This window comes from Anabas testudineus, chromosome 5, assembly GCF_900324465.2.
Source record: "Anabas testudineus chromosome 5, fAnaTes1.2, whole genome shotgun sequence".
In the NCBI taxonomy this organism is placed as follows: Eukaryota; Metazoa; Chordata; class Actinopteri; order Anabantiformes; family Anabantidae; genus Anabas; species Anabas testudineus.
In genome coordinates, this window is record NC_046614.1 from 5,433,148 (window position 1) to 5,460,189 (window position 27,042).

The window sequence follows — 27,042 nt, forward strand, 5'->3', positions numbered from 1 at the left end:
GAGGAGGCGGGGAGGCGTGAATGGATGGCACTGAGTGACTGTGTGGAGTGGTGGAGACGAGCTTATTATGGCAGCTTCCCTTCCTGGACTCTTCAGTCCGATCGCCGAACTTTACAGAACCGAGTCTTGATTCGTTCTGCTAACATTATCTGAACCTGTGTGTGTGTGTGTGTGTGTGTGTCGGGTTTTTTGAGAGGAGGACGTGGATCCAGCCTTACATCTGAGTGACCGGAGCCGGCTGAGACAGACAATACGCGGGGAGTGAGAGAACCACAACAAAAGGCGCACGGTGAGAACCGTTTCAGACACAGGCGAAAAAAAAAAAACGCACCAGTTTAACTGGGAGCAGTTCGTGATCACCTGTAAGAGCCTTTCTGGCAGCTGCACGGTTCGTTTTTATTACATTACATTTGAATAACTTGCGCACTTTGCACTCATGTAGTACTTTAAACGGAAATTGACATTGGCTGCATGCTTTAAAGGCCATTTTATGCGCTCTTTCTGTGCGCACAATATATACTTTCATCAGCTGTGCTTGAGTTCAGGTGGATGCTTTTGGTAAAACTCAGTCTGTAGTAGGCTCCATGTGTTATACCTGACCTCTGTTGGGTGTAAACAGGCTACCTGTGCTGCACCTCTAACAGAAAGGATGGGAGACTAATAAGGACCTGTTTACTTCTGCACAATGTAAAAGTGACTTTTCTTTCTTCTCTGGCACTATGGTCAACTCAGCTCTCCTTTCTGTGTGAATATCCTGTTTCCTGGGCAAAACAAACAATGGACAGGCAGGCATGTGATATCCTGTATAGGTCTTGTGTCACCTCATGAAAAAACAGAGGCTGGCAGGCCTGGTTTGCATAGGTGACTGGCTATATTGAATTTGGGCCTCGTGAGCAACATGTGCCGCCTCTCTTTCTCTTACTCTCATTTGGACGCACACACACGCAGGCAAACTGCAAAGGCAGCGCTGCTTTGTGTTGACTTTAGTCGAGGGCGTTCAGCTGGTTTTAATGGGGTCAGCGCTTCCAACTCAATAAAGCCATTTACAGTCCCAGAATATTCCACCCTCTGCTGCTCAGCACGGCACAGATAAGGGGAATTTGCCAATCAGGTGCCAGCAACAGTCATATTCATACACAAGACATACTTTGAAAGGGTAGAGCAGGTTAATCAACACATCCAGTGTGACTTGAGCTGACGATGTGTTCACACCACATCTCACCTGAGTCCATGTTTTGTGTTAAAAGTTCCTCATCAGGAGTTTCTCTTTCTTTCCCACACACCGTCATTATATGGCTCCCTGCACAAGTCTGAATGACAGCATTTGTCAGTAATGTTATGTGATACCGTTGTTATGCAGGCTCATGACGTTCAACACTTCGTCTTGACAACAAGTTCCTGCCGGACTGGTTCTGACAACGGATCTCCTCGACTCAGAATGATCAGACTGTCGATTAAAGCGCGGAAGGGGGGCAGTGTCACCACATGCAAGTGATGGAATCTGATGAAATCATCAGGGTTATTGTCTTAAACCTTCAAAACACACACAAAGGCCTCAGGAGACAGAATTAATAATATGATAACACAGGATTGTTATTCATGGGTTGAGTCTCCGCGGGATGAGTAAACCGAAAATGATTTGTAAAAGGAAGTACTTGAAAACATCCAGTTCTAAGTAAAAGTCCTGCGATCAAAATAGTACTTTGAGTAATCGACACCTCTGTGGGGTGTCCTATTATTAATAATAAAAAGAAGCTAACTGAATGAGTATAGAGTTAAAACCTTGTGTAAGGCTTGGTGAACAGGTGATACAAGTGTGAGTGTTGAGCTGTTGTCAGATTAAACAAAAAGCATGGCTATTGAGGATTAACTCTTTAATATAGATAAACAGGCCAGAATTATGCTGGAGGCCTAATTCAGGGTCAGACAATGGAGTGTTTTCTGGTTAATGTGTTTGTGGGTCAGCTGCAATCTATAAGCTTAACAGTGGAAATCAATTCAGATGCCCAGTGCTTGTTTAAGTAAAACCTCCGACCAAAAATAGTCGTATTTAGCTGTCCCAGTTCCCCTGTGTTTGCTGTAAATGCCCCCAGTGCTTCTAGTGCCATCTGTAACATAATCACTGCAAACATAGTTCACACTGAAAGTTGTGTCAACAGGAATCTGTTCCTCACTGGCTGTGAACCAGCTCAGCAGTCTGCAGACGCTACATCTCTTTTTCTCGGTTCACGTCTCCTCCGTCCGCGCAGACAGGACATCCTGCATAAAACAAAGAGTCTGGACCTCAGTTTCACATGCAAAACGCAGACTTTGCGAAACATCCCATTGCACACTGTGACTTTCAAAATGTGCCATTTGTGCATCATGCCGCGAAGAGCTTTAGAAGACAAAACCACTGTTGTCTGTAGTTTGATTTTTCCGGGATTTGTGGGTCTAATGTGGGTCTACAGGGAATACTGGTGTTCACAGTTTAGTTGCTCTGTTTATTTCCCTTCAGATAACAGCAGAAAACACTAGCGTCAGCCCCGAGGAGTAACTCTCAGCTGGTTGGGAATTCTCATGGGAGCTGGTTTCCATATCATTTAGATGAAAGAGACTGCATTAAAACAAGCTTCAATTTGTTTCAAGGTCAGACACTTGAACATTATGTATGTCCAAGCCTAGTTCCGTATAATTTATTTAAAGAATGGACACAAGGATGGATTTATAGGTTAGCCATGTGGATCGGTGGTTATTGACTCAGGCGTTTTCAGTAAAAGCCCCAAGTCCCAGGGGAATAAAGAAAATAGTAGGAAATTAATCATAATCCAACAATGCTTGGCTAATACAAGTTCAACCACCTTTACTAATTAAGTGAAACAGTCATTGTGTGATACTTCACAAAGAGAACAGTATGAGCAAGTAGCCTAGGAATGTTTTACTTTCCAATAGCAGCCTTTATTTGTGGTGTCTGACCAAGATGTTCACATATAGCAGTTAGGCTCAGCAAATGGTGGTTCATGCAGGTGCAAATGGATTGCTGCACAAAAAAAATTACAGAGCGGTTAGTAAAGCAGAACAGTACAAATATAACTCGAAACAATTTTTAACGCAAAATTTCAACCTGCATAAAGGAACAATATTATTCACAAAGGATATTTGAAAGATCCTGTGTTGCATCCTGTCAATATGGAGGCAAAGTGAAACCAGAACATCGAGGGTCAACTCGAGTGGAAGGAAACCTTGTTGAAAAGCACAGATAATCTACTGTATTTAATGACATTAAATACACTCTGCATGTGTTGTAGTCTCTCCACAGACATTTGTAACAATGTAATGCAGTTATTTATTTAATACTTCTTTATGTAGAGGTCAAAAGTTTCGAAACCCAAGACTGTTACGGTGCTAAGGTCACATTTTGAGAGATTAAGCTGAGTGTCAGTGGTACAGATATATTGTTGTTCTGGGAAACCTTTATTTATAATTCTGATAAATTAATCATTGTTTAAATTCTAATAGTAAATTCTGTTGCAGGTGCATCTTCTAAAATCAAAATAGTGTATTCTACCACATAGGTGGTTAGGTGGGATGTAGATCTGGTACCGAATCCAAAATGGAAGCACCTTCCTCATGGTGAGTTCAGGCACAACCTGCGGCAGTGGAGGGGGCCTTGAACTCAACACATCCGTGCAGCGTTACACCACCAGAATAGAACACCCCCCCACCCCCCCACCCCCCCCCCCCCCCCCCCCGTTTTGTTTGTGTCTCCCTCCTCCTCATGTGTCTCTCAGACTGGGATGCAATCGCTGTGAGGCTGAGAAAATGAAAATAACAACAAAGCAGAACCCTCTCTCACCTTTCTCTCCGTCTGCGCTGCTGTTGGCTTGCCTAGGAGAAATGGTGGGAGGTGTGGTCTTCCCTGTAATTATGGCTGCTTGTGCGCTTCTCTCTCTCTATCCATCCATTCATCCATCCCTTTCTTTCTTCCTATTTTCCTCTTATGCACACTACACTGATCACGTGCTCACGCTGTCTCTCACACACACTCGTACGCAGTGGGAGAGCTGTGAGGTGATGATTTAGAGTGCATCTTTTTTCTTTTTTTTTATAGTTTTACCCTTTCAGGCACAAATGCAGAAGTAAAAGAAAAAAAAAATACACACAAACAACAGTGCTTTCACGGCAAACGTACCCCACAGCCTCGGATCGATACTACTCAATGCTTAAAGCCCCATGTGAGTGTTTCACACATATAGTGCCAACGGGGATGGAGGAACAACAAGGAGACAAGGTGGAGATTTCTGTGAGTACGGGATGCTCCTCGTCATCCTCCCAGCAGTAATTTACTGTTCAGATGTTGCACTAGATTACTACTAGTTGGATAATTTGGGTTGTAGTGTAAGTGGATTTAAAGTTCTGCTGCCATGATGGTCCTTCCTGGCGGACAATAGAGAGTGGCTGTTTAGGGGCTCAGCCACTACTGCTCATCATTAATGGAGTGTTATGTGAGCCTCCTCATTAACACTGGAAACTAACACCTCCGCACAGAGCGCACTAACATACATCCCAGATCCCACTCGCCCTCCAAGTCATAGCCCCTGCAGCTTAGAAAGAAAGAAATCATCCAGCTGCAGTCACCTTCACCGCTGCAGCTTTGGGGTAAGGAGGGGGACAGAGGAGGAGGGGGAGTCATTATCAGCTGCCCCGTGGACCGAAACCAAGCGCCCCGCTGGTCCACTCAGACAGGCCACAAGAGCTCTGTGACAGAGACAGAAAGCTGTGGGGAGAGACTGCATGTCAGTAGTAACACGGAGGAAAGACGTAGGTGTGTGGCGACACAATAACGAGGAAACCATGTTACAGGAAACCCTGTAATTCAATAGGAACGTTGTCTTTGATCCCGAAGTCTTTTCGAGGTGGCATTGTGCTGCTGAGAGGCTTGGCTACTTCCTTTTGAAATTCATGAATCTGTATACAAGTGTGTGTATACCCTTTCACCTACTGCGCCCTATTGTCCCAGCAGCGTCTCATATAGCCGGATCGGTCATATTTAGCAGAGCAAGCCCTCTCAAGACAACAATTTAAGGGGTCCACCAGCAACATTATCCCTTTTAATCATAGTTCGTGAGTAGAAATGAACGATGTCAAGCGTGGACGGTGGCCTGGACTCTGATAGAAAGCTGATATGGAGATGGTGAGCAGGGCAGAGTTGTAACAGGTGTCAAGCATGCTGGGAGGAAAGACAATACTGTATCCCCCAGGGGAAGGCAGCGGCTGACAAGGCCGGGGAGAAAATGAATGGTGGTGTTAGCATATGTGCAAATACATTGAGGTTTACTTTCCAAACCTGGACTTGAGTTTGGAAATGTTTACTTGATAGTAGTGCTGAAAGGGGTAATTGAGTCATTGATTTTTACAGCTTCAGCTTTTGCAGTGTGAAGACTTTTTTTTTTCAGCTTGATATCATAAATTTATTATGCTGGAAGTGTTTTTTGTTTGTTTGTTTGTTTGACTGCTACTGAGGGGCATTTTAAAAATATATTTCGGAAAACATTCGCAGCTCTACACAGACAGATTGGGCAGCTGAATGGTTACTATACTTAGTATGAAAAGAAGAATCTCCACTTCATGCCAAGTGTCTAAGTGTTAAATGGGTTATTACTTCAGAACAATTTAGGGCATTGCAGAAAACTGAAATATTTATGTTTGCTGCTGTGAATGTTGTTTAGATAAAACATTAGCTTTCCCGTTGCACTGTAGTTGACATGTGTCACGTTCCTCGATTAGTATGAATCCCTGTGTAATTTATTTAACGGTCCAGATGACTGATGATCCATGTGGCGGGTTGAAATGAAATTACAGACGTCCCTTGGTAACACTAATTCCTCCCTGATACAGCTTTCGCAGTCCATGTGCGTAACAATGATCTGGATGCAGACAGCCTCAAATTAGAGTGGAGCTATTATCAAGGAGCATCTGTAATAAGACAACGCTGTCTCTACGGCAACTCGGAGGATATTTGCACAGTTGAAAACTTTGCTTGCCACTGAAATATTGAAAGGCAACGAGACATGTTTTCTATCTGAGCAGGGGCTATTTCAGGAACACAGTATGCGATGGTGTAAACAGTAAAAGTGCTGAATTAAAGCAGCAGAAAAGCAGGAACAGATGCTCTGTTTAGAGCCTCTGTGCTCCACGAGCTCTACCTACTTATAAATTCTCATTTGACTCCTGGCGAACTCACCCTCTCTTCAAATCACAGCACCTCTTGAAATCCCTCCGACAGAGCCGAGAGCTTTTGTATTTTTGGAATAGAGGTTTTTTTCTCGTGTCAGACCTGAGTAGTCTGACCCGATAGGCCTAGAGTACATAACTGTTCTGATTATCTAGTTAGTAAATTGGATTGAGAGTGATGAGCCAGAGGGTCTCATTACTGTATATAATCTATTACTGTATGTGCAATATATGGTGTTAGTTTAATTGAGAACTATAACTCTTGGGAAAGGTTTTAGAGTTCATAGCTCAGGGCACTTTTTTTTTTTGTATCAGATTCAAACAGGCTAAAATAGGGAACAGGCGTCACATTATCCTCCCAGTTCTAAAATTTCACACCAAGAGGTAACACGCAACATATCAGAAATGAAAGTGAGCATCACTGACAGGATGGTGAAGCGAAACACATACTGTATCCTGGTTGTACTCAGCATTACAGCTATTAGACTTGCTGATGTTCCTTTAACTTTTAATCTGGTCAAATTTTCTTTTTTTTTCCAGTAGTTTGCTTTATGACCAAATCCTGACATTCCCATCACTTTGTTAGCATGCTGAGATGTTGTCATTTGAGCATATTCGAATGCTCGTGTCAGCATTTCAGCTCAAGTACAAGCTTGCAAAGCAGCCGTGTGGCCTTAGCTGAAAGTTGAGTTCAGTTTTTAGCTTTTAGAAACTGAATTTTCTGTTTCTTCACACTCTCCCCTGAGCATTCCTCACAATTGTGGATGGAAACTGAACAGATGATGGTCTTAATGCATTTATAATTTGCCTTTAAGGGTTGTAATTCGTGTACAAGGCTTTTGGAATTCCCAGCATAGCTCTGAATGAAATGCTGTGCTGTTGTCATCCACGGCAAACGATGAGGGAATTATATTGGTTTGTTGCTTGACAGTCATAAAATAGTGATTAGCAGTGTTGCCTCCAGTGATGAAGCATCCAAAGCTCGCTCTCCACCTCTGTGATCCTTCAGCTAATGGATGAATAGGAGCCTACCTTAACAGGTGCTTTTTCAAAATTCTCTTTTGATTTGAAAACCCTCTTCATATCATTTCATCCTTGCCCCTCAGACAAACAGTTCAAAATTATTCTGTCTTCTTCCCGACTTTGCAATCATTTTACCTCCTCTGCTGCCTCCGTGCTCATTACAGCTCCTCTCTAGTGGTGTCTCCTTCCCCTCCCCCTGCTCTGTTTCATCTCTCTTGATTTGTCTTTGTTTCATTTAGGTGCTTGTGGAGATGCCCACAGTGGCCATTCATATTTTCCATCCCTTGGCTGTTATATTGAAATCTAATGACACAAGGCTCTTTGTGTTCCTTCTAAGAAATGTCTTGGCAAATCTGGGCAACACACAGTCCCTTGGGCAAGATTTTGTGACAGCAGACAGTGTGGGGCTGCTGGCTGACACTGTGTCCTCTGCCCCCCACCTGCTTCCCTTACTCTGACCTCCTCTACTTCATAGCATCTGGGTTATACACACACATGATTCGTTGTGGCCTGTGGCCTCCAGCGTGCCCCTGAGCACCATCCCACACAGCGAGTGGTGCTGGCCTCAAATCCCCAGATGCAGCCGACAAGCCGATAGGTGGATGGTGGCAGCCTGAAGCCCTAGGCTCTCGCTTCTTTCCCTGCCTGCTTTTCTTTTGCTACCCCCTGCCTAGCCACACAAAGCCGGGCTTGACTGTACCGCCTAAACACACACAAAAAGCTCTTCTGTCTCACTATTCATTTGCCAAATGGAGCTTTGTCACATGGTGTTAATTGCGTGTAATTAGGATGCCTTATGGTTTTTTTAAACAGATGTGGTGACAATTTCAGTGAAGATGGATAAAGACATGTTAAAAACTTAAAAACTGGAATTACTTTGTTGTTTTTTTAAAGCATTTGTTTTTTTAGGATAAAGCCAAAAATGGAAATGTAAAAGAGAATACAGGATATTTCATTTGCGCCTATGTGAGACTGTCAGTAGCAAAATGCATTAAAAGGTGGGGCGTACTCTGCATGACTAACGATGGCCCTATTTCACATATTATGAACTTAAGCTATTCATGTATGATTTACGACTACAGATCATCGTCCTGTTGAATATCATGATTCTTTACAGCTGTGTCCACCTGCTCCATTTCTAATTTCTGAGTGACAGTTGGGAAGCTCGATAAGTGTTTGGGCAAGGTCCTATGAGGGCAAAGACATTATAAGTTAACCACCCTCGCATGTGTGTGTGTGTGTGCTATGCGGTGTGTCAGGCATACTGTGCAGAATGTCTTTCATTCAGCATGTCAGCTGCAGTCTCAGTATGTGGCAAAGCTTGTCAGCTGAAGGCCCGGGTGGATGACAGCTGTTTGCCTGCCCCACTAAGGCTCTGTTATGTTCACTCAGTGGCTTTCCCCTTTTAGACAATTAATCTACCACTTACTGTACGTGGTAATTGCCATCCCATGTTGAAATGAGCCTGGGGACAGGGAACTGTGACGATCTTGGGAGCCCATCTGCCCCTGTCATGCCCTACCTTGTATTCTCAAAAGATTCTCAAGCCTATTAATATTGAACTTCTGAGACTGAACTGAGCAGAGGCTAAACTGTAACAGCATGTCTATATTCATATTAAACTTTCAATGCAGGCATCAACTGAAATGAGGCCCTTGTATTAGAAGAAAGGGCATGGCATGGGCATAAAGGTAATTGGAAAATCCCCAAGACAGCATAATTTACCACACAATTTGCAGCACTAAATGTTGTTTCCTCTTTTTGTCCCCCAAGGGTGTGTAGCTCTCGATTTCCCCATCTGCTGGCTATAAAGGGGCATTGCAGCGTGAACGCCAAGCGTGTCAGCCACCGCTGCACTTCCACAACGACCGATTGTAGTCCGCCTGAGGGAGAAAGTATAACAACAGCTCGAAAAGAATGAGCCTTTAAATGAGCAGGGTCTTGTGTGCAGTGCATGACTCGATCGAGTGACACTAGAGTGACATCAGAGAGGGTAATGAACGGACCGTGGTGTGAGGTCATGGTGTTTGTAGCCATGGTGCAAGGCTGGAAACAGGGAGAGGTGGAGGCCATTTAAAGTTAATCAGGTAAAAGATGCTGCTGGTGAAAAGATGTTGTGTTTATAGTTTGATCCACATCCCCCAAATAGGAAAAAAAACTGTTAATGAAGTTTATGTTAATTGCATACATACAACAGAGTATATTATTAGGGAAATTGCTGCTAGTGAGGCATGGACACTTGTAAATGGAGGATCATGCAGATGCACAGGCAGTTAGTTTCCCCCTGGGATGTCCTCCTTAAGTATAGCCTCCCAGACATCACTGAGCTTGTCGCCTCTTCTTAAAGCTTCAAACCACTAAAATCGTATGGAGCATGGAGATGGGATTATCTGCCGCCTGCAGGCAGACATTCCTCGTTTCTCAACAATTGCGTGTGTGTGTGGCTTTCAGACACAATACCTGCACTGAAAAATAACCTCCTCTGAGTGCATTTTTATTTTTTTATTTTGTAGTTTTCCAACCTTTTTATCAAAATGACTGACCCCCCCCCCTCAAAAAAAAAAAAAAAAAAATTAATTAAAAAATGCTTCCAGTGCATCTAAAGCCCTGCATTTATTAACATTATTTGGACCAGAACACGCTGTCCTCTCTTCCACACGTGGCCATCATGTGCGTGATCAGTAGTGGTTTATGTCCACCATATGTTTGGCTGTGTTGCTGGCTGTCACTCCGCGCAGCTGTTGCCTCACATGTCTGTCCATGTTTATCATGGTTGTGGCGCTTTTTTACCTTCAGAACAGATCTCCGATGATGAATTCTGCCCAGCAGGAATAGATCCATCTGATTTATGTAATGCTGGATTACAGCATCAATAGCAATAAATCCTGTTAGGACAAGGTTTGCAAAATGACAAGAAATGAAATTGTCCCTGTGGATTCGGGGACAGTAGTTATTTTTCTGATTAAACTGTTTGCATAATTATTTTGACATTTGAAATTTACATTTAAACTTTTAATTAATCCAAACAACATCCACTAATGTTAAGAGGCTTAAAATGACTATTGCATTTGACAAAAGAGGCATTATTAAACAGAAAGTCACTGCTTATCATAGAGAGCTCATTTTCCGTAGTGGAAAAGAAACTTGCCAAGAGTTAGTTGATAAGACAACACTCTCCTGTCTTTACAGTAAATATAAAGCTTTAGCCAGCAGCTGCTTAGCTTCGCTTCCTGCATTATGTAGGCTGGAACAGAGGAAAAACACCAGCCCGTTGAGCCCAGCTCTGTCTGAAGTTGGCACAGCGGCCTGCAAAGACCTCTAAAGCTCCTGATTATGACATTATATCTTAAAGGTGGTAACAGAAACATTATAATTTTACTATAATTTAACTGCCAATCCTGATCACCTATCTGGTCAGACCGTTGTTTGTGTCTTAATAAGAATGTAAATGATATTACTAAATCCTGTTTTCAATGAGAGCTCAATATTACAGCTATCTGCCACTGCTCATTATTGCCACTATATGTTCCAGCCTTAATATGCATTAACTGCATGAGCAAGAACAATTGGATGGTTGACTGATAATTAAGATTTTGTTTATTTGCTTGTGTAATATGGGGTGACTAAGTTCTACAACTGGCAACTGGATGTCCTATCTGAGCCGCCCCATTGGCCTCCATAGAGTATTTATAGTTGATGAGGCAAAAAACAGCATCACTCACTTTTACTTTGCCTGCTATGATTTCAGGAATGATTTTAGGAAAATAGGTCCGCTCCTCTTACCTTTTTAAGGTTTGCATCCGTCCTCTGTGTTATTACTATGGGCTCACAGGTCACAGTGTGTCTGCTCTGAGATAATTATGCCGGTCGTGTTCAATAAAACAGCATTATGTTGACCGTGGACACTTAAGCATTCTTGGAAACCGGGGGCACATAAACAAACATAGTGTTTCCAGATGAACTGTAGCAAGTCACCACTGAGAGCTGTTCCACCTCTCCTGTTCTTCTGTATTGCTTTTCTTAATATTCTCCGTGTTGTTTATCTGAGTCAGGTGCACGGCCTGTGTGCAGGATGTGCTTATTAGTTAGTTATTAGTTGCAGATGTACAAAGGAAGATGTCTCTGGCAGTGAGTCACGAGTGCTTTCACATCTACATCGTCCACGCTTTCTCATCAAAGCCTTTCTAAATTGTTTTTCTCATGCAGTTTCGCTTTTAGTTTTGCCCTCTCAGTTCCACCGTTCTTTCGGGTCCTAACAGGACCAATTATTTTTGGTGTTGTTGCAGAATAAAATGGGTGTGGACGTCTGGTCTCCTCAGGAAATTGCTCCCACATCCCAGACAAAGTGTCAGACCATCCCCACACCCTTTTTTCAGACAATAAAAGTTGAAATACATGCTGAAATTAAACAATCAAATAAAAGATGAAGTCATTTGCCAAAAGAAAATGGAACATGCTTATTTTGGTACAACTTAATTTTAATGCTAAGGAGAAAAAAAAAAGACAGATTTTTTTTTTTATTGCACTATTGTGGGTCAAAGAGAGAGGAAGTATTTGTGACTTTAGAGGGTCAGTGTCCAGCTGGTTTGTACGTGTTTATTACGTTTGTGTAAGTGTGTTTATGTGCATGTTAGATGGAGCCTCTGCAGCAGGGCCCTTCTAGTTGTCTCCTGCCCTCCCCTGCACACTGAGGCAGCGTTTTGGACCAGGGCCCAGGACCAAGCCTGAGGCACACTATTCTGCTCCAGTCTCTCCAGAGCGCCGACTCTCACTGACATTACATCAGCTGTCGAGACATAGTAGACTCTGTGTGTGTGTGTGTGTGTGTGTTTGTGTGTGTGTGTTTTCTAGAGTGTAGATGCTCCTTTCAGCTTGTTGCTCTGAAGCTAAACAAAGTGGTCTGTAGATCGTCTCTTTCATTTGTTCTAAAACCGCGAGGCGTCATTAGTAGAAGTAGAAACTGTCCGTCAGGGGGAATAGGCAGCTAACCATGGCTGTGCGCCTCATGCATGGAATGGAAGACCTGGTGGCATCAAGCAGCCAGTTCATCTGGAGCATGGCACATCAGACCCTGAGGAGGTGGTACAACCGGGGGCTGATGCCGTGCCGACGCTTCCTAGAAGCCTGGTTCAGGATTGGAAAGTGCTACCAGGTATGGCAGCTCCTTGAGCAATGACAGCATTAAGGATTCTTGTGAAAAGGAAGAGAAGATGTCCTGATTGCTTTATTGACAGCAAATGCGATCAACTACTTGGTGCCAGACGGATTTCTTTGATTACATTTTAATGGCCTGATTGGAGCAGTCATTTTTCTCATCTGGTTTATTAGCATATGCATGTGTTTATTTGTGTGTTTGTGAGGAGGCACCGACTGCGTCTTGGTGAGTCACAAAGCCGTGATTTTTTTTTGTTTTTTTTAACAATGGTCTCTTTCTGTGCACATATGGCAGTCATTAGAGAGCAGCATGACCAGGCGTTTGATCTCACTGTCTGGCTCAACGAGAGGAGAACTTTCAAAGTCGACTTTGTTGCTGGAACACCTGAACACTGCCTGTGTGGTAAACCCGCTCTGTAAACTTGAAAGTGATCGAATCCTCTTTTTGCTCCCAGCATACTGTCACGTGAAAGTGTATTTTGCATCAGTCTTATACATTTACTATACGGTGGGGTGTTTTTCATGGCATTTACCAAGGTGAGACTCTTCTCAGTTTCTTTCAAATCACAGGGATTTTTTTAGTCACAATACTAAATCCCCTCCTAAACCCATTTTAAAAGTACATAGAACACATAAAACTCTTGAAACAGACTTTGGAGTTTCTAATTTCCTTTAAAAGAGTTCTCAGAAAAAAACGTGTGTCGGAATCAGTATCAGAATCAGATCCCTTTCTTTGTTAGGCAGGATTTCCTTTCCATATCACGCTATTATACGACTTTAAAAGTAGTCGAGAATTAAAATAGTGGCTTCAGAACTTTGACTGAAGTAAATGTGCAGAACTGTTTAAAACAAAGTAAATGCGGTGGCTTAAAAAGTGTCGTCTTATAAAGTAGGACAAGATGCAAATACTCTAATTCTCTAAACTCTAAATAAAACTGTAACTTGAATTCTGCATAAGTAGATGTTACATTCCTCTACAGTGTCTTCTTATTACTAGTCAGCCTAGCTTGTGGTTTCCTAAAGATTATGGATGAAGTGGTCAGATGTGCACGGTGAACCCAGCTCATCCTGAGCAGGTCAGCGGCTGAAGGTCATGTGAAGAACCCATAATGATAACGCTCCAGAGCGATGACCTCCCTGACACAGTCGTGACCTTTCCTTTTATCATCACCGACCTCGTCCTGAAGCGCAGGTCCTGTCTTCAGCTCAGGTCCTGTCTTCAGCTCAGGTCCTGTCTTCAGCTCAGGTCCTGTCTTCAGCTCAACTGAGACCACTGGTCTCTGTCAGCCTGTAAAACAATGATAAGATTATGCTACTTTTTTGTTTTTTTTACTGGCACCACTGTGAGTCTGTATCACTACATCCACAGTGAAGGATATATTCTTCATTGGGAGTGTTTCGACAGTGCAGGACAATCAGGAAGAGACTAGAATTGCACAGATCCTGGAGGTGAATATAAAATTGAGTAGCTATCTGTGAGCTTGAAATCACTGTCATCTTAAGGGGCCTTTGTTCATTTTGTAGTGTTTTGGTGACACTGCCCTGCAACAAGGCAGCATTGATAGATGGACTGTTGGACGGATTGTGCCCTGAACAGTTTGTAAGAGGGTTACTATAGCGATTAATCCCTGATTAAACAATGGAACTTACTTTGTGTAATTATTGTAACAACTACGATTATGTTTTTCTATCAGAACAAATCATTTTTAGACATGTGGTTGTTTTTGAGTTCACTTTTTTCCCCTCTATTTTTGTCAGTGGGATTTTTTTTGCCTCTCCTGGTCCACCAAGATATGGAGCTTTAAATGTCCCCTGCTGTGCAGCTCACATGACACTTAGACACACAGCACAAGGAGTGTACGGGTTTCTGAGCAAAAGTTAGCACAATACTGAATTAGTGTGACTGCAAATGAAAGCCTTTGTTGACGAGAACAGCTCTGCCCACAGAACCACAGATCTCACCGAGGTTAAGGGGGTTGAAAAATAGAAAAGTGGAAAAGTGGCTTCAACTATATAAAAGTGAAATGACAGTTCTGTTGTGGTGCTGAGAACAATATGTCCTGGCTGTCAAGTGGCGTTTTTCCACCCTGTGGGTACACTGAACGTCAGTATGACTGTCACTTTCCACAACAGTTAGATGCCATGTTTTTCTGTGTGGACTGTCTGAAGTCGCAGAAATAAAAGGTGTGGGCTCCAGACCAGCATCAAGTTAACCCAAACAAACACTCTTGGGCAGTACTATAACTGAGATTAAACTGTAGTAAGATACAGTACTGCTGTTATGTCTGCTGTCTGCACAATGTAGGCTTGCAGAATGATGAGTAAAGCAGCTCTCCTACAGCATAAGGAAGGCTCTTTGTGTGATTCTGTACTAAATCCCCCAAAGGCATAGCTTTAACGCATTAAAGACACTGTGTGTCAAAGGTTAATTACAGCATTTACTTCTGCTTTCAGCCCACTCAAGACAGGTTTCCTTCATCCACCAGTGTTTTAGTACATTCACTCGACACATAAAACAAAGGCTTAGTGGAAATGCTGCAAACTTAAACTGCCACAGTGGCTTTCTGATTGTGCCACTGGTGGGCACCAAAGTCAGAAATTTGAAAATACATGCAGCGGCTTTAATTGGAAAAATTATTCTTGACTTGATCTGTGTGAAACTGAATATAGTGTATATATTCGGTACACTCAGGGCTACAGCCTTAATATGCAATGCACAAATGGTCATTTTAACAGTTCATCTTAGCTTAGAGGTGCTGTGGACAGGTAGGTGGCTAGCTGTTTACACCTATTTCCAGTCTTTGGGCCAATCAAGCAGCTGCTCATTGTGCAGTAAGTCTGTTAAGTGCACAGGTAGCACAGGTAACAGGTTTCTCATCTAACACAAATAATGGGAAGTACATTTTGTCAATAGTACACTCTAAAACACCCAGTTTCAATCAATGCTACATTGCTTATAATTCCCTACATCTCTTATAATAATGACTGTTTGAGAACTGGGATTACATTTCACCAGTAGCACTCTAAAATATTATAGTATTATAAACAGCGTCATCAGAATAAAGGAATTAAAAACATTTTTAAAATGTCGGAATATGAAGCTGAATTTACCAGCCGCTCCACTGAAATATGACTTGACTATAATTCATCGCCACACAATAATACCATTACCTTGTTCTGTACTGAAAGGAAGTGCTGCTGACTGCAGAAGAACGAATCCTCAAACTATTCATATAAAACAATACAGTGGGAATTCAATTAAACTATGCGAGAGGACTTCATTGTCTGTTTTTTTTAAAGCAAAGACAAATTTGAGATGTCGACATTTCAGGGATTTTTCACTAAAGCAGAGGAGAATGTGTGGGTGATAAAGACAATCGTGTGGGAAAAAAACCCTGAAATACTTCTTTACACTTTAAACAAATTCATGGTGATGACCTCATGGTGTCTATAATCTCCTAAGTGTGTGTCCCATATGGACACAATGCCTCTTGACAAACAGCCATGTTGTCCCAGGACAAAATACTGTAACAGACAAAAAGCTCTAAATGGTGGGGATTGTTCTCTTTGAATCTTGCAGTAACTGTCATATTATGTCATGTTGTCTTGTTGCCTCTAGATGACAGAAGGTCGTCTGTGCCGGGTTCACCTCCTCCATGGCAGAGATCTGGAGCTGCTGGTTCAGGTAGTTGCTCTTTTTTGTTTTCTAATGCTTCTCCAGCCCAGTGGTTTTCATCCTTGTATAATTTGTGATTGTGTTTAAAGATCATCATTTTCATTTACATTCAAAATTGCTCTAACTTGATCTCCTGTGTTTAAATCGCAACTCTCCAGCCCAAGCTGCTGTCCCGTGAGCTGTTAGATTTGGTGGCCTCGCACTTTAACCTGAAAGAGAAAGAATACTTTGGATTGTGCTTCATAGATGATACGTACGTACATTCCTATATGTGCAACATGAAAAAGAAAAGTGCAGTATTTTAGTGTGGGTGTGTGTTTTATTTGATTATATTTTACTTTTAGTGAAGGGATGGGTTGATTTAGAGCCTCATCTATATTTACAGAAGGAGGGGGAGCAGAGGAGAAAAGAGAAAAGATAGAGAGACTAATTAAAATAGCAGTATTTCAACATGTGATTTATTGTTTTATTCTTGCTCAGTGGTCAGAATAACTGGCTCCAGCTGGATCGTAAAGTCCTTGATCATGGCTTTTCCAAAACGTCTGGGCCTCTGGAACTCAAGTTCCTTGTGAGGTGAGTGCTTGCCTGTGTGCATTACTGGTGTGCATAATCAGACACATCCACCTATATCTATACTGGTTATTGTATATCCAACAGTCTTTCATAGAAGACTGAATTGACTGAATATTAGAGGTCTGCCTCGAATGCATAAGGAACTCCCAGCAGTGGTATGCGTCTTTTAACCATCAGATGGCAGTGATGGAACACAGTTTTAAATCCTGCTGTGTGACTGCCAAACAAAATGAGTAGTCTGTACTTAACAGGATTAAGTCTGTGGATAATGCTGAAACACTGGCAAAATCCAGTGACGTTCTGTTTCGGGTGAACCATGCTGACCTGAAAATAAACTCTTCACAGGTTTTATATTGAGAAGATCACCCACTTGAAAGAGAACACAACAGTGGAGCTGTTTTTCCTGAACGCTAAATCTTTAGTGTTTAATGTAAGTGTCTTTAAGCAATTTATTTTTATAAAATGAATTTCTCATATTTCTGTTTGCATCTGGTAACTTGATTGGAACATTCAGTTACAATTCATTGCACACAATAGCTTATTGCTTCATGGGATGATTTCCAATCCAACTACTGATCAGCCATCATACTTTTTCCTTAAATGTGTAGACCTATTATATGGTATTTGTTGAGGTAATATGTAACTGTAATTCTTCTTAAACATTATATTAAAATGACACACTACCTCCAAGTGAGGGCTCAAGCTGTTATTCAGAATGTGGCTTTCGAGTGCTGTCGGATATCAGTGACATTTCTTAAAGTTACGGACATGCTTTATTTTTTTTTACCAATCCGTCCACTCATTCATTCAATCACTTAATTAGCATAGTGGCAGCACTGGTGTTATCTACACTAATCAAAATAAACTGTAAACAAATATTGGTTTGCGTCTGGGCGTCCGGTTGGAGGGATGAGGATTTAGAACTATACGAGGGGCACACGAATGCACCGTGTGATCAAACGTTGCAGTTTTTTTTTTCGCGGGGAGAGCACACTGGTCACCACGGGAGACGGAGGCTGTTGAACCTGCTTTCGGACCGTACCACTTCACCGGCGGGGCTGTGGCTTCGCAGAGGACTTCTGGTTTGACTTTTTTTTTTTTTTTTTTTTTTTTTTTTCCTGCACCAGTGCGTGTTTTATTGTTACAAAATAGAAAACGTCTCGAAAGCGGTGCTGAAGACGGCACTGTACGCACTTGTCACTTGGACAGTTTTAAATACCATATTTTCTCTGCGACAGTGGTTCAGTCGGTAACGGTGGGACCGAGGTACGGGACAGAAAGATTTGTTCTCAAGTCAAGTGTTTCGGGCTGGCTGCACTTTGTGTGCGTACATTGAAAATAACCGACTCGCGTCTTGTTTTTTTTTTACAACAGGAGACCATCGAAGTGGAGAGCGAAAATGTTTTCAAGTTAGCCGCATTCGCATTGCAGGTAAGAAATAGTTTGTCGCAGGCTTTCTAGACTGAAATGTACTCATCCCAAATGGGAATGGAGAGACACGCAACATTTGTAAACGGCTGTCTGTGCGTTACGTTTATGTTCTTAGTTTTGGTCTGTGGCATAGTTAGATAAATTAATCCGTTTATATTATTATTGCCGTCAAAGAAGACAAGCCCATGACCAATTATAGTGTTGTTTATTGGTGCAACGTTACTGTTGTGCATATGGTACAGGTAGCTAACATTAGCATACTGGACAATTTGAACTAGTGTAGGTTGCATTTTCTTATAGCCAACTAATGTTAGTACTATCTGCATGTTTTTTTCAAGGAGGCCAAAGGAGATTACACCAGGTAAGATGTTTTCAATTTAATAACTTAACTGTCTTTGTCCTTGTCGCATTCAATTTAGAACAATGCAGAATAAAGTTGCTGCAAAGACTATTTAAATGAATTTCTTGAATGCAAAGGTTCATGTACAGATCCAAGCTACCTGCCTTGCTTTACCTACCTGCTAGCTGCCTTGATATCTTTTGTGCATTTGTAAACACAGAGATCCGTTAACAATTTCTGCACAATGTGCAAGTGGTGCAAGTGTTTTTTTAAGTATTAATGGGAAGCAATGGCTGGATTGTCAAGTTGTGTGGGCAGTGCTTAGCATAACATTATACTGTTGCAAGAAAAACTAATGGCACCATTTACTATTCTCTGCTTTCTGCATAAATTGGTCATGATCTGATCTTCACCAAAGTCACAAATATCAAAAATCTGTTTATGGACCTCTATTCCTAAGCTGATTAAGCACAAACAGTCATGATCCTTAATGTCTTTATTAAAAACGCACATTAATAGCAACAGTGTTTTAATGACTGGTTAATCGACCAAAGGAGCACCAAATCGTGGTGCTCCCTGTACATGTGGTATAAAAAAGGGAACCACAAACAATTATTAATGCATACTAGGTTAAGTATAGTGGAGAGAGTATCATGATTTGGACCTGGATCTGGACAGCTTGCTATTGTGGTAGAGAATATGGATTTCCAAGTTTTTCCAGGCAATTTACAGGTTAATTTGATGGTGGTTATTGAGTAATGCAGCAGAACAATGACCCTAAATATCAAAATAAAACTACTACAGAATGGATTTGGAGACTCAAAATTCACCTTTTAGAGTAGCACAGTCAGAACCCAGACGTCAACCCAATAGAGATGCTGAGGAATGACCTCAGAGGAGTCATTTGCACCAGATGTCCTAAGAATATGTCTGAGACGAAGCAGTTCTAAAGGAAGGATGAAACAAATAAAGAATGATCCAATATTCTTCCTGGAAATTATGCAGGTCTAATCCAATGAAAGGGTATCAGGAAGCTTTGTGTGATTGTTTGTGGGCTTTGGTGGATTAACGAGTTATTGACACACTGTTGCCATTATTTTTTTCACTATCACTCTGTATGTGTAAATAGGTGTGTTCAGTAAAACACAAAAGATCTTGACCATGTTTTACCAGCTTAGACACATTATGTTTGTTGATATTTGAGACTTCGGTGAAAATCAGATCACATTTCATGACCAATTTTTGCAGAAAACTCATAAGTTGCTAACATTGTCATGCCACTGTAAATTATAACCCTGTATAGCCAGGGATTAATGTTCAACTTGACTGGCTCAGATTTAGTTTTCCTTTGAACTTCCCTCAGTTAATAATTCCCTTGAATTTGCTCTGACATTGAACTGAACCCCTGCTGGCCTCCTGCCATACACATAGTCCAAATCAGAACACATTTGTTCTTTCGACACATTTGTTAATAAAGATAGATTTAGCAGGTTTACCTTTTAAACAAAAGTTTAGAGTCATTGTCATTGCTTCATCTCATAATAAACAGTTGATCCAGACTCAACTCTGTGCTAATTCTTTATAATATGTTAACTAGTGGAGATGTTTTCATAGTGAACATTGCTCTCAGGGTCTTGACCCACTGATAAGGTTTGCTGTTTTTTTGCCAGCTGCAGAAGTGAATGTCATTGGCTGCCATTAGTAACCAGTGCTTTATTTGAGTGAAGTGACTGAGCAGGTTGAAGCAGTATAACCTGTGTGCTGTCCCTGTGCTTTGTCTCTAAAGGCCCCTCTCAGTCCATTATGTGAACACAAAGATTTGTGCTCTGTAAGGAATTGTGTGTATCGCTTGAATGATGATGAATGCAACGCTGAAAATGCAGTTTGACCCCTTGTCAAATCACGAGCTATGGCCTTCTGCAAAAGCAAACATGATGTTCATGATACACGTTAAGTATCATTTAGTATAGATTTAGTACAGACTTTATTCAAAACTACTGTGTGCAGTTTGAACTTTCTGTTCATGTGGGTGTGGGGATGGGGATGGGCTGTACTTTGTCCTCTCTCTAAAGCACAATAAAAGAGAACCTGCCAATGGGAGTGCATCCAGATCAAGCAGTCTTTCTCTGTATTTGCACAGATATTATTTCCCCGCCCCCCTGCTCTCTGTGATTGCAGTTTCCAGACATTTAGCTGTAACACTCTTTTTTGACAAATTTGTTTAAAATCTTTTGAGAGCAATTTCAGGAATTGTATGGGCTTTTGAAAGCTGTTATCTTCAAACGTCTCTTACTTTAACATAGCACTGGAACCATATAACACTCCTACGGTAGTGGTGCATCCACTGCTGTCCGGTGACAATATTTTTCATTCTTGTCAGTGATTTCAGTCAGTTCCCCTTTATTTCTTCTTTTTTGAGAGAACAGGCCTGTTAAATCCCACTCATAAAACATATATAAATGTGCCTTGTCTACACTTGAACAGGAAAGGGAGCAGTGAGATTAGCTGTGGAGGAGTTAGGGAGACCTCCTCCTCCTTTAGCCAGCTGCCTTAAGAGGGATGAGCCAGACCCACTGTCCAATAGTAGACAACTCGGCGTCAGGAGGACTCACTGTAGTCATGTTATTGTGATGGTGTGGTCCAACCTCCTGCTGTGCATTGAATTAATGTCAGGTTTGACATTGTTCTTGTGGTGTCTTAGAATTCCCTTTACTGTGTTAAAATTGCTTTGGATCTTACATTAGATCTTGTTCTTACCCTACAAATTCATACATTTTCTTCTCTCACTTTTTTCTCTCACTACCTGAAAGTAGGTTTAAACAGTTAGCAGTCTCAAAGGGATTGTTGAAAATGTACAAACTTACTGAATTGATGTCCCTAATTATGTCTCATTGTTTTAAAAGTATGGTACTTTTTTCCTGTAGATTTGTAATCACCTTGAAAAGTAAGCTTTAGACGTTTACATAGGCCACTATATCCTAAAAGCTAGTCATTTTAAATTAGCTTTGATTAACAAAATGTTATTTATGTTCTAATTGTTTCCATATGGACCATTATTACACCCAGGGGGTTTTATTCTGTTCTATTTGCAGGTGTAGCCTGTAGTTAGTGGTTCATTCTTAGCAACAGGCTTTCTCATTGTGCTCCCTCCACAGTCACCACGTTTCAGCCCTGTGGAATAGCTGACACATGAGTATTATCTCTTCTAGACTGAGTAGGCTGCACTGGGCTGGGCTGCACCGGGTGTAGGAATTGCCCCCATGCTGCAGACTATGGGGAGATAACAGACCTAGTAATGAATTCCAGATTGCTGACAGGGCAGCACGGCTGCGGAGTAGATCACCCGACAACTCCAGGCCGCAGTTCCACATAAAATGTATGCCATCACACGCAGTGAAATGCCGTGGCAGCAAAACCCAGTCAGGCTAAAAAAGGTAGACACAGGAAAGACTTATTCAAGTGCCTCTGGCCTTGCAGCAGCTCACCCTTGTTTTTGTTTAGTAAGCTGGTTCACATAACTGGATCATTATGCTTTTATCCTTCCATTTCAGCAGTTGTTAAATTCCATTAGAGTTAAATTGACATTCATTAAATGTAAGGTCAAATGGCTTTTGGCCTAAAGTAATTCAATTCTTTATCTTGTTATGGTTGGGTATTGTTTAAGACTTTTATTACATATAGTCTGACCTACACATTCAAGTCCTGCCTGTGAAGTCACTGACTGTTTTGTAGCACAATGTTTTTGTACAAGTTTTGGGCTCATACAATACTTTTCAGTACAAGCAGAGGCTGCCAAGTGCTTTTGAATGGTTTTTGTTCAGATCTCCAGTGGACTGGCCCGCCAAGCCAGAGCCCTTTATGTCCAACAGCAACTGTAGACCCAGTCCTCCCTCCTACATGATGTTGGAGTGACTCACTATCACAGATTTTGGCTGTGACAGACAGACAGACAGATATTGTTGTCAGTTGACATGTTTAATACAGAATTTAAAGCCTTTGGATTAAAGTTTTGTCAGAGTACATTCAGTTGTATCTTTTGCATGTGTCATGGTGTGATGATTGGCTGACTTTACTTATGCTACATAGGAAAACTGTGTAAAATACGTAGTAAACAATAAAATACATTGTCTCTGGGAACGTGCATGAAATGGCTTTAATATTTTGAAAATACTTCTTTTGAGGCCATGCACCTCAAAAGATTTGACTTGGTGCCTTGCATGTGCTTTTATAAATTAAGTCTGGCAAGACATGAGTGAAGCTCAAGTTTAGACTTGGCAAGCAGTAGCACTCTTTATAGATAAAAAAGAAGACAATAATATCCTGAAACTGCACCTTTTCTAAAGGTTTAAAACATGAATTATGGCTGTCGTGCCTTAAGAGAAAAATTCAAACCACACTGTGCACAAACCCATAGAGAAATGTTCCCTTTACCTGGTATAATGTGGTTGGACATTTACCTTTTGTTTTCTACATTAACCTTTATTTATTGTCTACATGCTTGTAGGCATTTATTTTAAGGTTAGGATACTGCAGATTTCTAATTACAGATATCTTTATGGATAGAAGATCTAGTAATTAGACTATAATAACATGCCTATGATTAACTTAATTTTGGTGGTTTGCTGTGTCTTTCACAGCAGGGAGAGAAGGGCTACTCAATGGAATTATATTTAGAAAGGACAGCGTTATTGGGAATAAATACTGTTTTCAAGGTCTGTGTATGATTCTTCTTTCAGTGGTGAGACTGCCAGGTCTGACCTGAAGGAGCTCCCAGTTCTGCCCACCAGAGTTTTAAGGGAGCATCCATCTCTTAGTTACTGGTAAGTTATGTGAACTATTGAGGTCTGTGTAAAATTGAAAATGCATGACACTGAGACATAGGGAGGTAAGTTTTTGGGGATGACACACAGCCCTATAGATACTTGATGTTCAATCATTACCACAACTAGTCTTTTGCTGGGAACTGCCAGTAAAACCTGACTGTATGAAGCAGTAGTTTCCCCAGAAGAGCAGTTTTAGTCAGTGCAGTACACAGAAACCAGTCTGATACTTGGCAGGCTGGTCTGCATCTGATGGGGTGACTAATTCATTCTTGGGTTTTGTTAATTACGTTTGCCCATTAGCTCTGAGAGTGCACAGGGAGGTGCTTAAAGTCAGTGGGTGTAAGAAGGACGTCTTTCTCTTCAGTCCCCACTTCTGTTTTTGCTGTTTTGCCTGCCCCTACAGTTTGAATGTTATGTTCATCTGAGGCTTTTGCAACCTGTGAAGCCACAACATTTGGTTTAATTCCTAAATAACAATAATAGTCTTATATGGGCGAGAACATGTACGTCTCTCTGTATCTCTGTCTCTCTCTGTTTCTGCCTTTTCTGTTCAGCCACAGTGAGTTTGCAGTCACATTACACTATTAAAAGGATGATTACACTAGGAAGTAAATGGGATGTGTTTGCAGGTGAGGTAAATAAGAGGCAACAGCAGGCCAGTAGACCAGAATGCATTTTCTGCATGAGCAGACAGAATGTGTGTCAAAGCCAGTAAACATCTCACACCACTCCCTCTGTGGCTGAACACTTGATGGATTATTCAATTAATGTTTTATCTATCCATTTGCAGTGAGGACAGAGTGATTGAACATTACAAGAAACTGAAAGGACTGACCAGAGGACAAGCCATTATACAGTAAGTTATGAAAACAAATACAGTACCTCTTTAACCTCATGTGTCTGCTCTGTGGTTGCTGTAGAGGTAGCTGTCACCATGCCAGAATTTATCATTAATTAGAGGAGGAGCTCTTAAAATAGGCAGCCGGCCAGCCCTGGGAGGGTGTCAGTCCTCCACAGTGTTTTTCTCAGTACTGTAACTCCGGGCAACCCTGGGTTACTTACCCGCGGATGATTTGTGCCTGTGAACTGATCAATACACTCTCTCTCCCTTCACCATGGCCCTGAAACAAATCGATCAGCTCGCCATTGCAAATGACTATGGCTTCTCAATTACTTAAATCCCACTCTGTTTGTTGTACAACACCCACGAAGTGACAATGATATAAGTGTAAGTGGTTAAATTCATAGTAAACTGTTCCTTTTTCTCTGAAGGTATCATGCTTTAGTGGAGTCCCTGCCGACATACGGAGTCCATTACTACCCAGTGAAGGTAACACCAGTGCCTTGGGGCATACTTTAACTTAACATTTTCACATTAGTTAACATGATTTTTTTCTTTCTTCTTTTCTGCAATTACTCAAAAAGCCTACTGTAACTAACGTAATTTCATAATATTTAGTTTAATGAGTTCATTCTTATTTTACATTTATTATTATTATTGTTATATATGCTACATGTAAACCACTGTTACTGTTGTTATGTACAGGACTCTGCTTATGAGATTATGACAAACCAAAATGTAAACATTAAGAGTCAAGAAACAGATGGCTCACCAATGATTTCAGTGATTCCTCTAACTTTCCTTTTTTTTTTCTTACATCTACTAACTTTCCCCTTCAAACCTTATTAAATAAAGGTGTCTGAGGAGATCAAACAGCACCATCAAAATGACTCAGTCAGGGTTTCAGAGATTTTAAGGCCTTTCATGTATTTGATCTTTCTTTTTGTTGCTAATGCTGGTAGTCTAATGGGGTAATTGCTGTGATAACAGGCCTACTTTTTTCAAACTCCCACCCATAAAGCTAACTCTAATGAGTGGTGTGTGTTCTTTCATGTAGGACAAGCAGGGAATACCGTGGTGGCTAGGAGTCAGCTACAAAGGCATTGGCCAGTATGATTTGCAGGATAAACTGAAACCAAGAAAGGTAGGTTGACCTCTTTTTACAGCTGCTGAATCTGACTCAGCTTTCTGTCATTTGAATTATTGTTGTGTTGAAACAAAATTCCACCACTTAAGACACATTTTCTGGTTTGTAGTTGTTTTGTGTGTGCAGAAATTCTTGACACAGATAAAGGGTTTCATGTGTTGTGCATTTTGTAAAATCCTTTGGACCTGACCTGTGCTGTAGAACTTCTGTATCTTCTGTAACTACTGAAATTATCATACCAGTGATTTTTGTTCATTGGTTAATGATCTATCCAAACTGTAAATAGGCACAACTAAGACCCTGTTTCCCATGCCATTCAAGAGAAAGAGAAACATAGATATGGGAGATATTTTGGAGTATCAGTGTGTGCTGTTTACTGTCAAGGGTAAAGGTGGAAGAGCAAATACAGTGAGGGTCAGTATTTTCAACAGTGGATTAAAAACACAGCTCAATTTACAAATGTTAAAAGCAAAATGCACACATTTCCCAGCCTCTATCATTATCCTTGTCATATCTGTTGTTATATGTCAGAACGTGTTGAAATAGCTGTGTGTGCTTTTACACTGAACACCAGGGCACAGCCACAGTCTGTCTGTCCTCATCCTTTCTAGTGTAAACTGTGTTGCTCTGTGGGAATGTCACTCTGCCAGCTGGTTAGGTGGATTCATTTTAATGTATACTTAGTTGAAGACAGCGAAGAGGGTGTTGGCCTCCTCCTGGTCCTTGACGCAATGGGACAGTCACATGGGAACCTCACAGGAGTTTCTTGTTGTTAGAAACATAAGTTGCCTTTTAGAATGGCCCTTTTTGCACTTGTTGATAAATAGAAGTGTAAGGCTACTGTCCTTTTTCCTTGAAGGTGGTCCTCTGTATCTGATGGATACTCATAGTGCTTCATGGCATACTTCACAAGCCCTTTATTTGGCCCTGTATTTAACCTAGCCCATCCCTCCTTGCCCTCTGCCCATCCCCTCTCAGCATGCTTCATTCATTATGATAATCTTTTCTGTGTGTGGGGGGTGGGGTGTTGTGGGCAAACAATACAGTTATCTGTGTAAGGGTAAACAATACAGTTATCTGTGCAGGGGCTGGGGACTGGATTTAGAGGTAGCAGTGGTGGGAGGTCATTAGTTCTGCATTCTTTTAATATACACCAACTTCCAACGGTTTGGGATCACTTAAGAATATCTTATAACATGACATAGATACATGCATAGATTGTTAATGTTGTAAATGACTGTCATACCTCTAAACAGCTGTTTTTTATTGTTTTGTTTTTTTATGGGAAATCATATGAGGTTTATCATCAAACATACATTTACATACATTTTTTTAGGTTATTTAGGTTTGTAAACTTTCTGCATTCATATGAGTTTGATCACTTAATACTGAATGGCCTGAAACTCAGAAGCTCACTGCTGCCATGCCAAGAGTAAAACATTAGCTCATTCATCAAGTATTAAATATGAGGAACACAAATGGAAAACCACAACAGTGTGTTTGCTGGACATACAATGAGACTGATGCAAATGGCAAGTCAAGACTTAATTCTCTGTTGAAAATAAAACAGCAGACTTTTCTGTTTCTCTCTTCTCTCTCTCTCTCTCTCCCTCTCTTTCTCTCTCTGTGACACTTGGGCTCTCTCCCAGCAGGTAATGAGACACTCTTTAAGACCACATGCTTGTCCACATAATGATGAGCCAGCAGAACCAAAATAAATCTTCAGTTTATTATGAGTGACCGTGTCAGCTTAGGGATAGTAATGACATGATCTGTGAGACCTTAGAAATGTAAAATTAATTGGTGTAATGTAGAACTAAA

The 27,042-nt window shown here is 41.3% G+C and overlaps 1 protein-coding gene across 4 annotated transcripts in view; it reads left to right on the forward strand.

The window, feature by feature from the left end:
- Positions 1-27,042, forward strand: part of frmd4ba (FERM domain containing 4Ba) — a 37,272-nt gene continuing 10,230 nt past the window's right edge. For 3 of the 4 annotated variants that reach the window (XM_026347450.1, XM_026347452.1, XM_026347451.1), the window contains exons 1-11: positions 2-289; positions 16,010-16,075; positions 16,225-16,319; positions 16,547-16,639; positions 16,985-17,069; positions 18,014-18,070; positions 18,409-18,431; positions 23,147-23,230; positions 24,024-24,089; positions 24,506-24,563; positions 25,132-25,218. In XM_026347450.1, the coding sequence (XP_026203235.1) occupies positions 16,010-16,075; positions 16,225-16,319; positions 16,547-16,639; positions 16,985-17,069; positions 18,014-18,070; positions 18,409-18,431; positions 23,147-23,230; positions 24,024-24,089; positions 24,506-24,563; positions 25,132-25,218 (714 nt within the window). In that variant the 5' untranslated portion in view covers positions 2-289. Of the gene's footprint in view, positions 290-16,009; positions 16,076-16,224; positions 16,320-16,546; positions 16,640-16,984; positions 17,070-18,013; positions 18,071-18,408; positions 18,432-23,146; positions 23,231-24,023; positions 24,090-24,505; positions 24,564-25,131; positions 25,219-27,042 lie in introns of all 4 variants that reach the window. The other variant, XM_026347449.1, reaches the window with a different exon arrangement.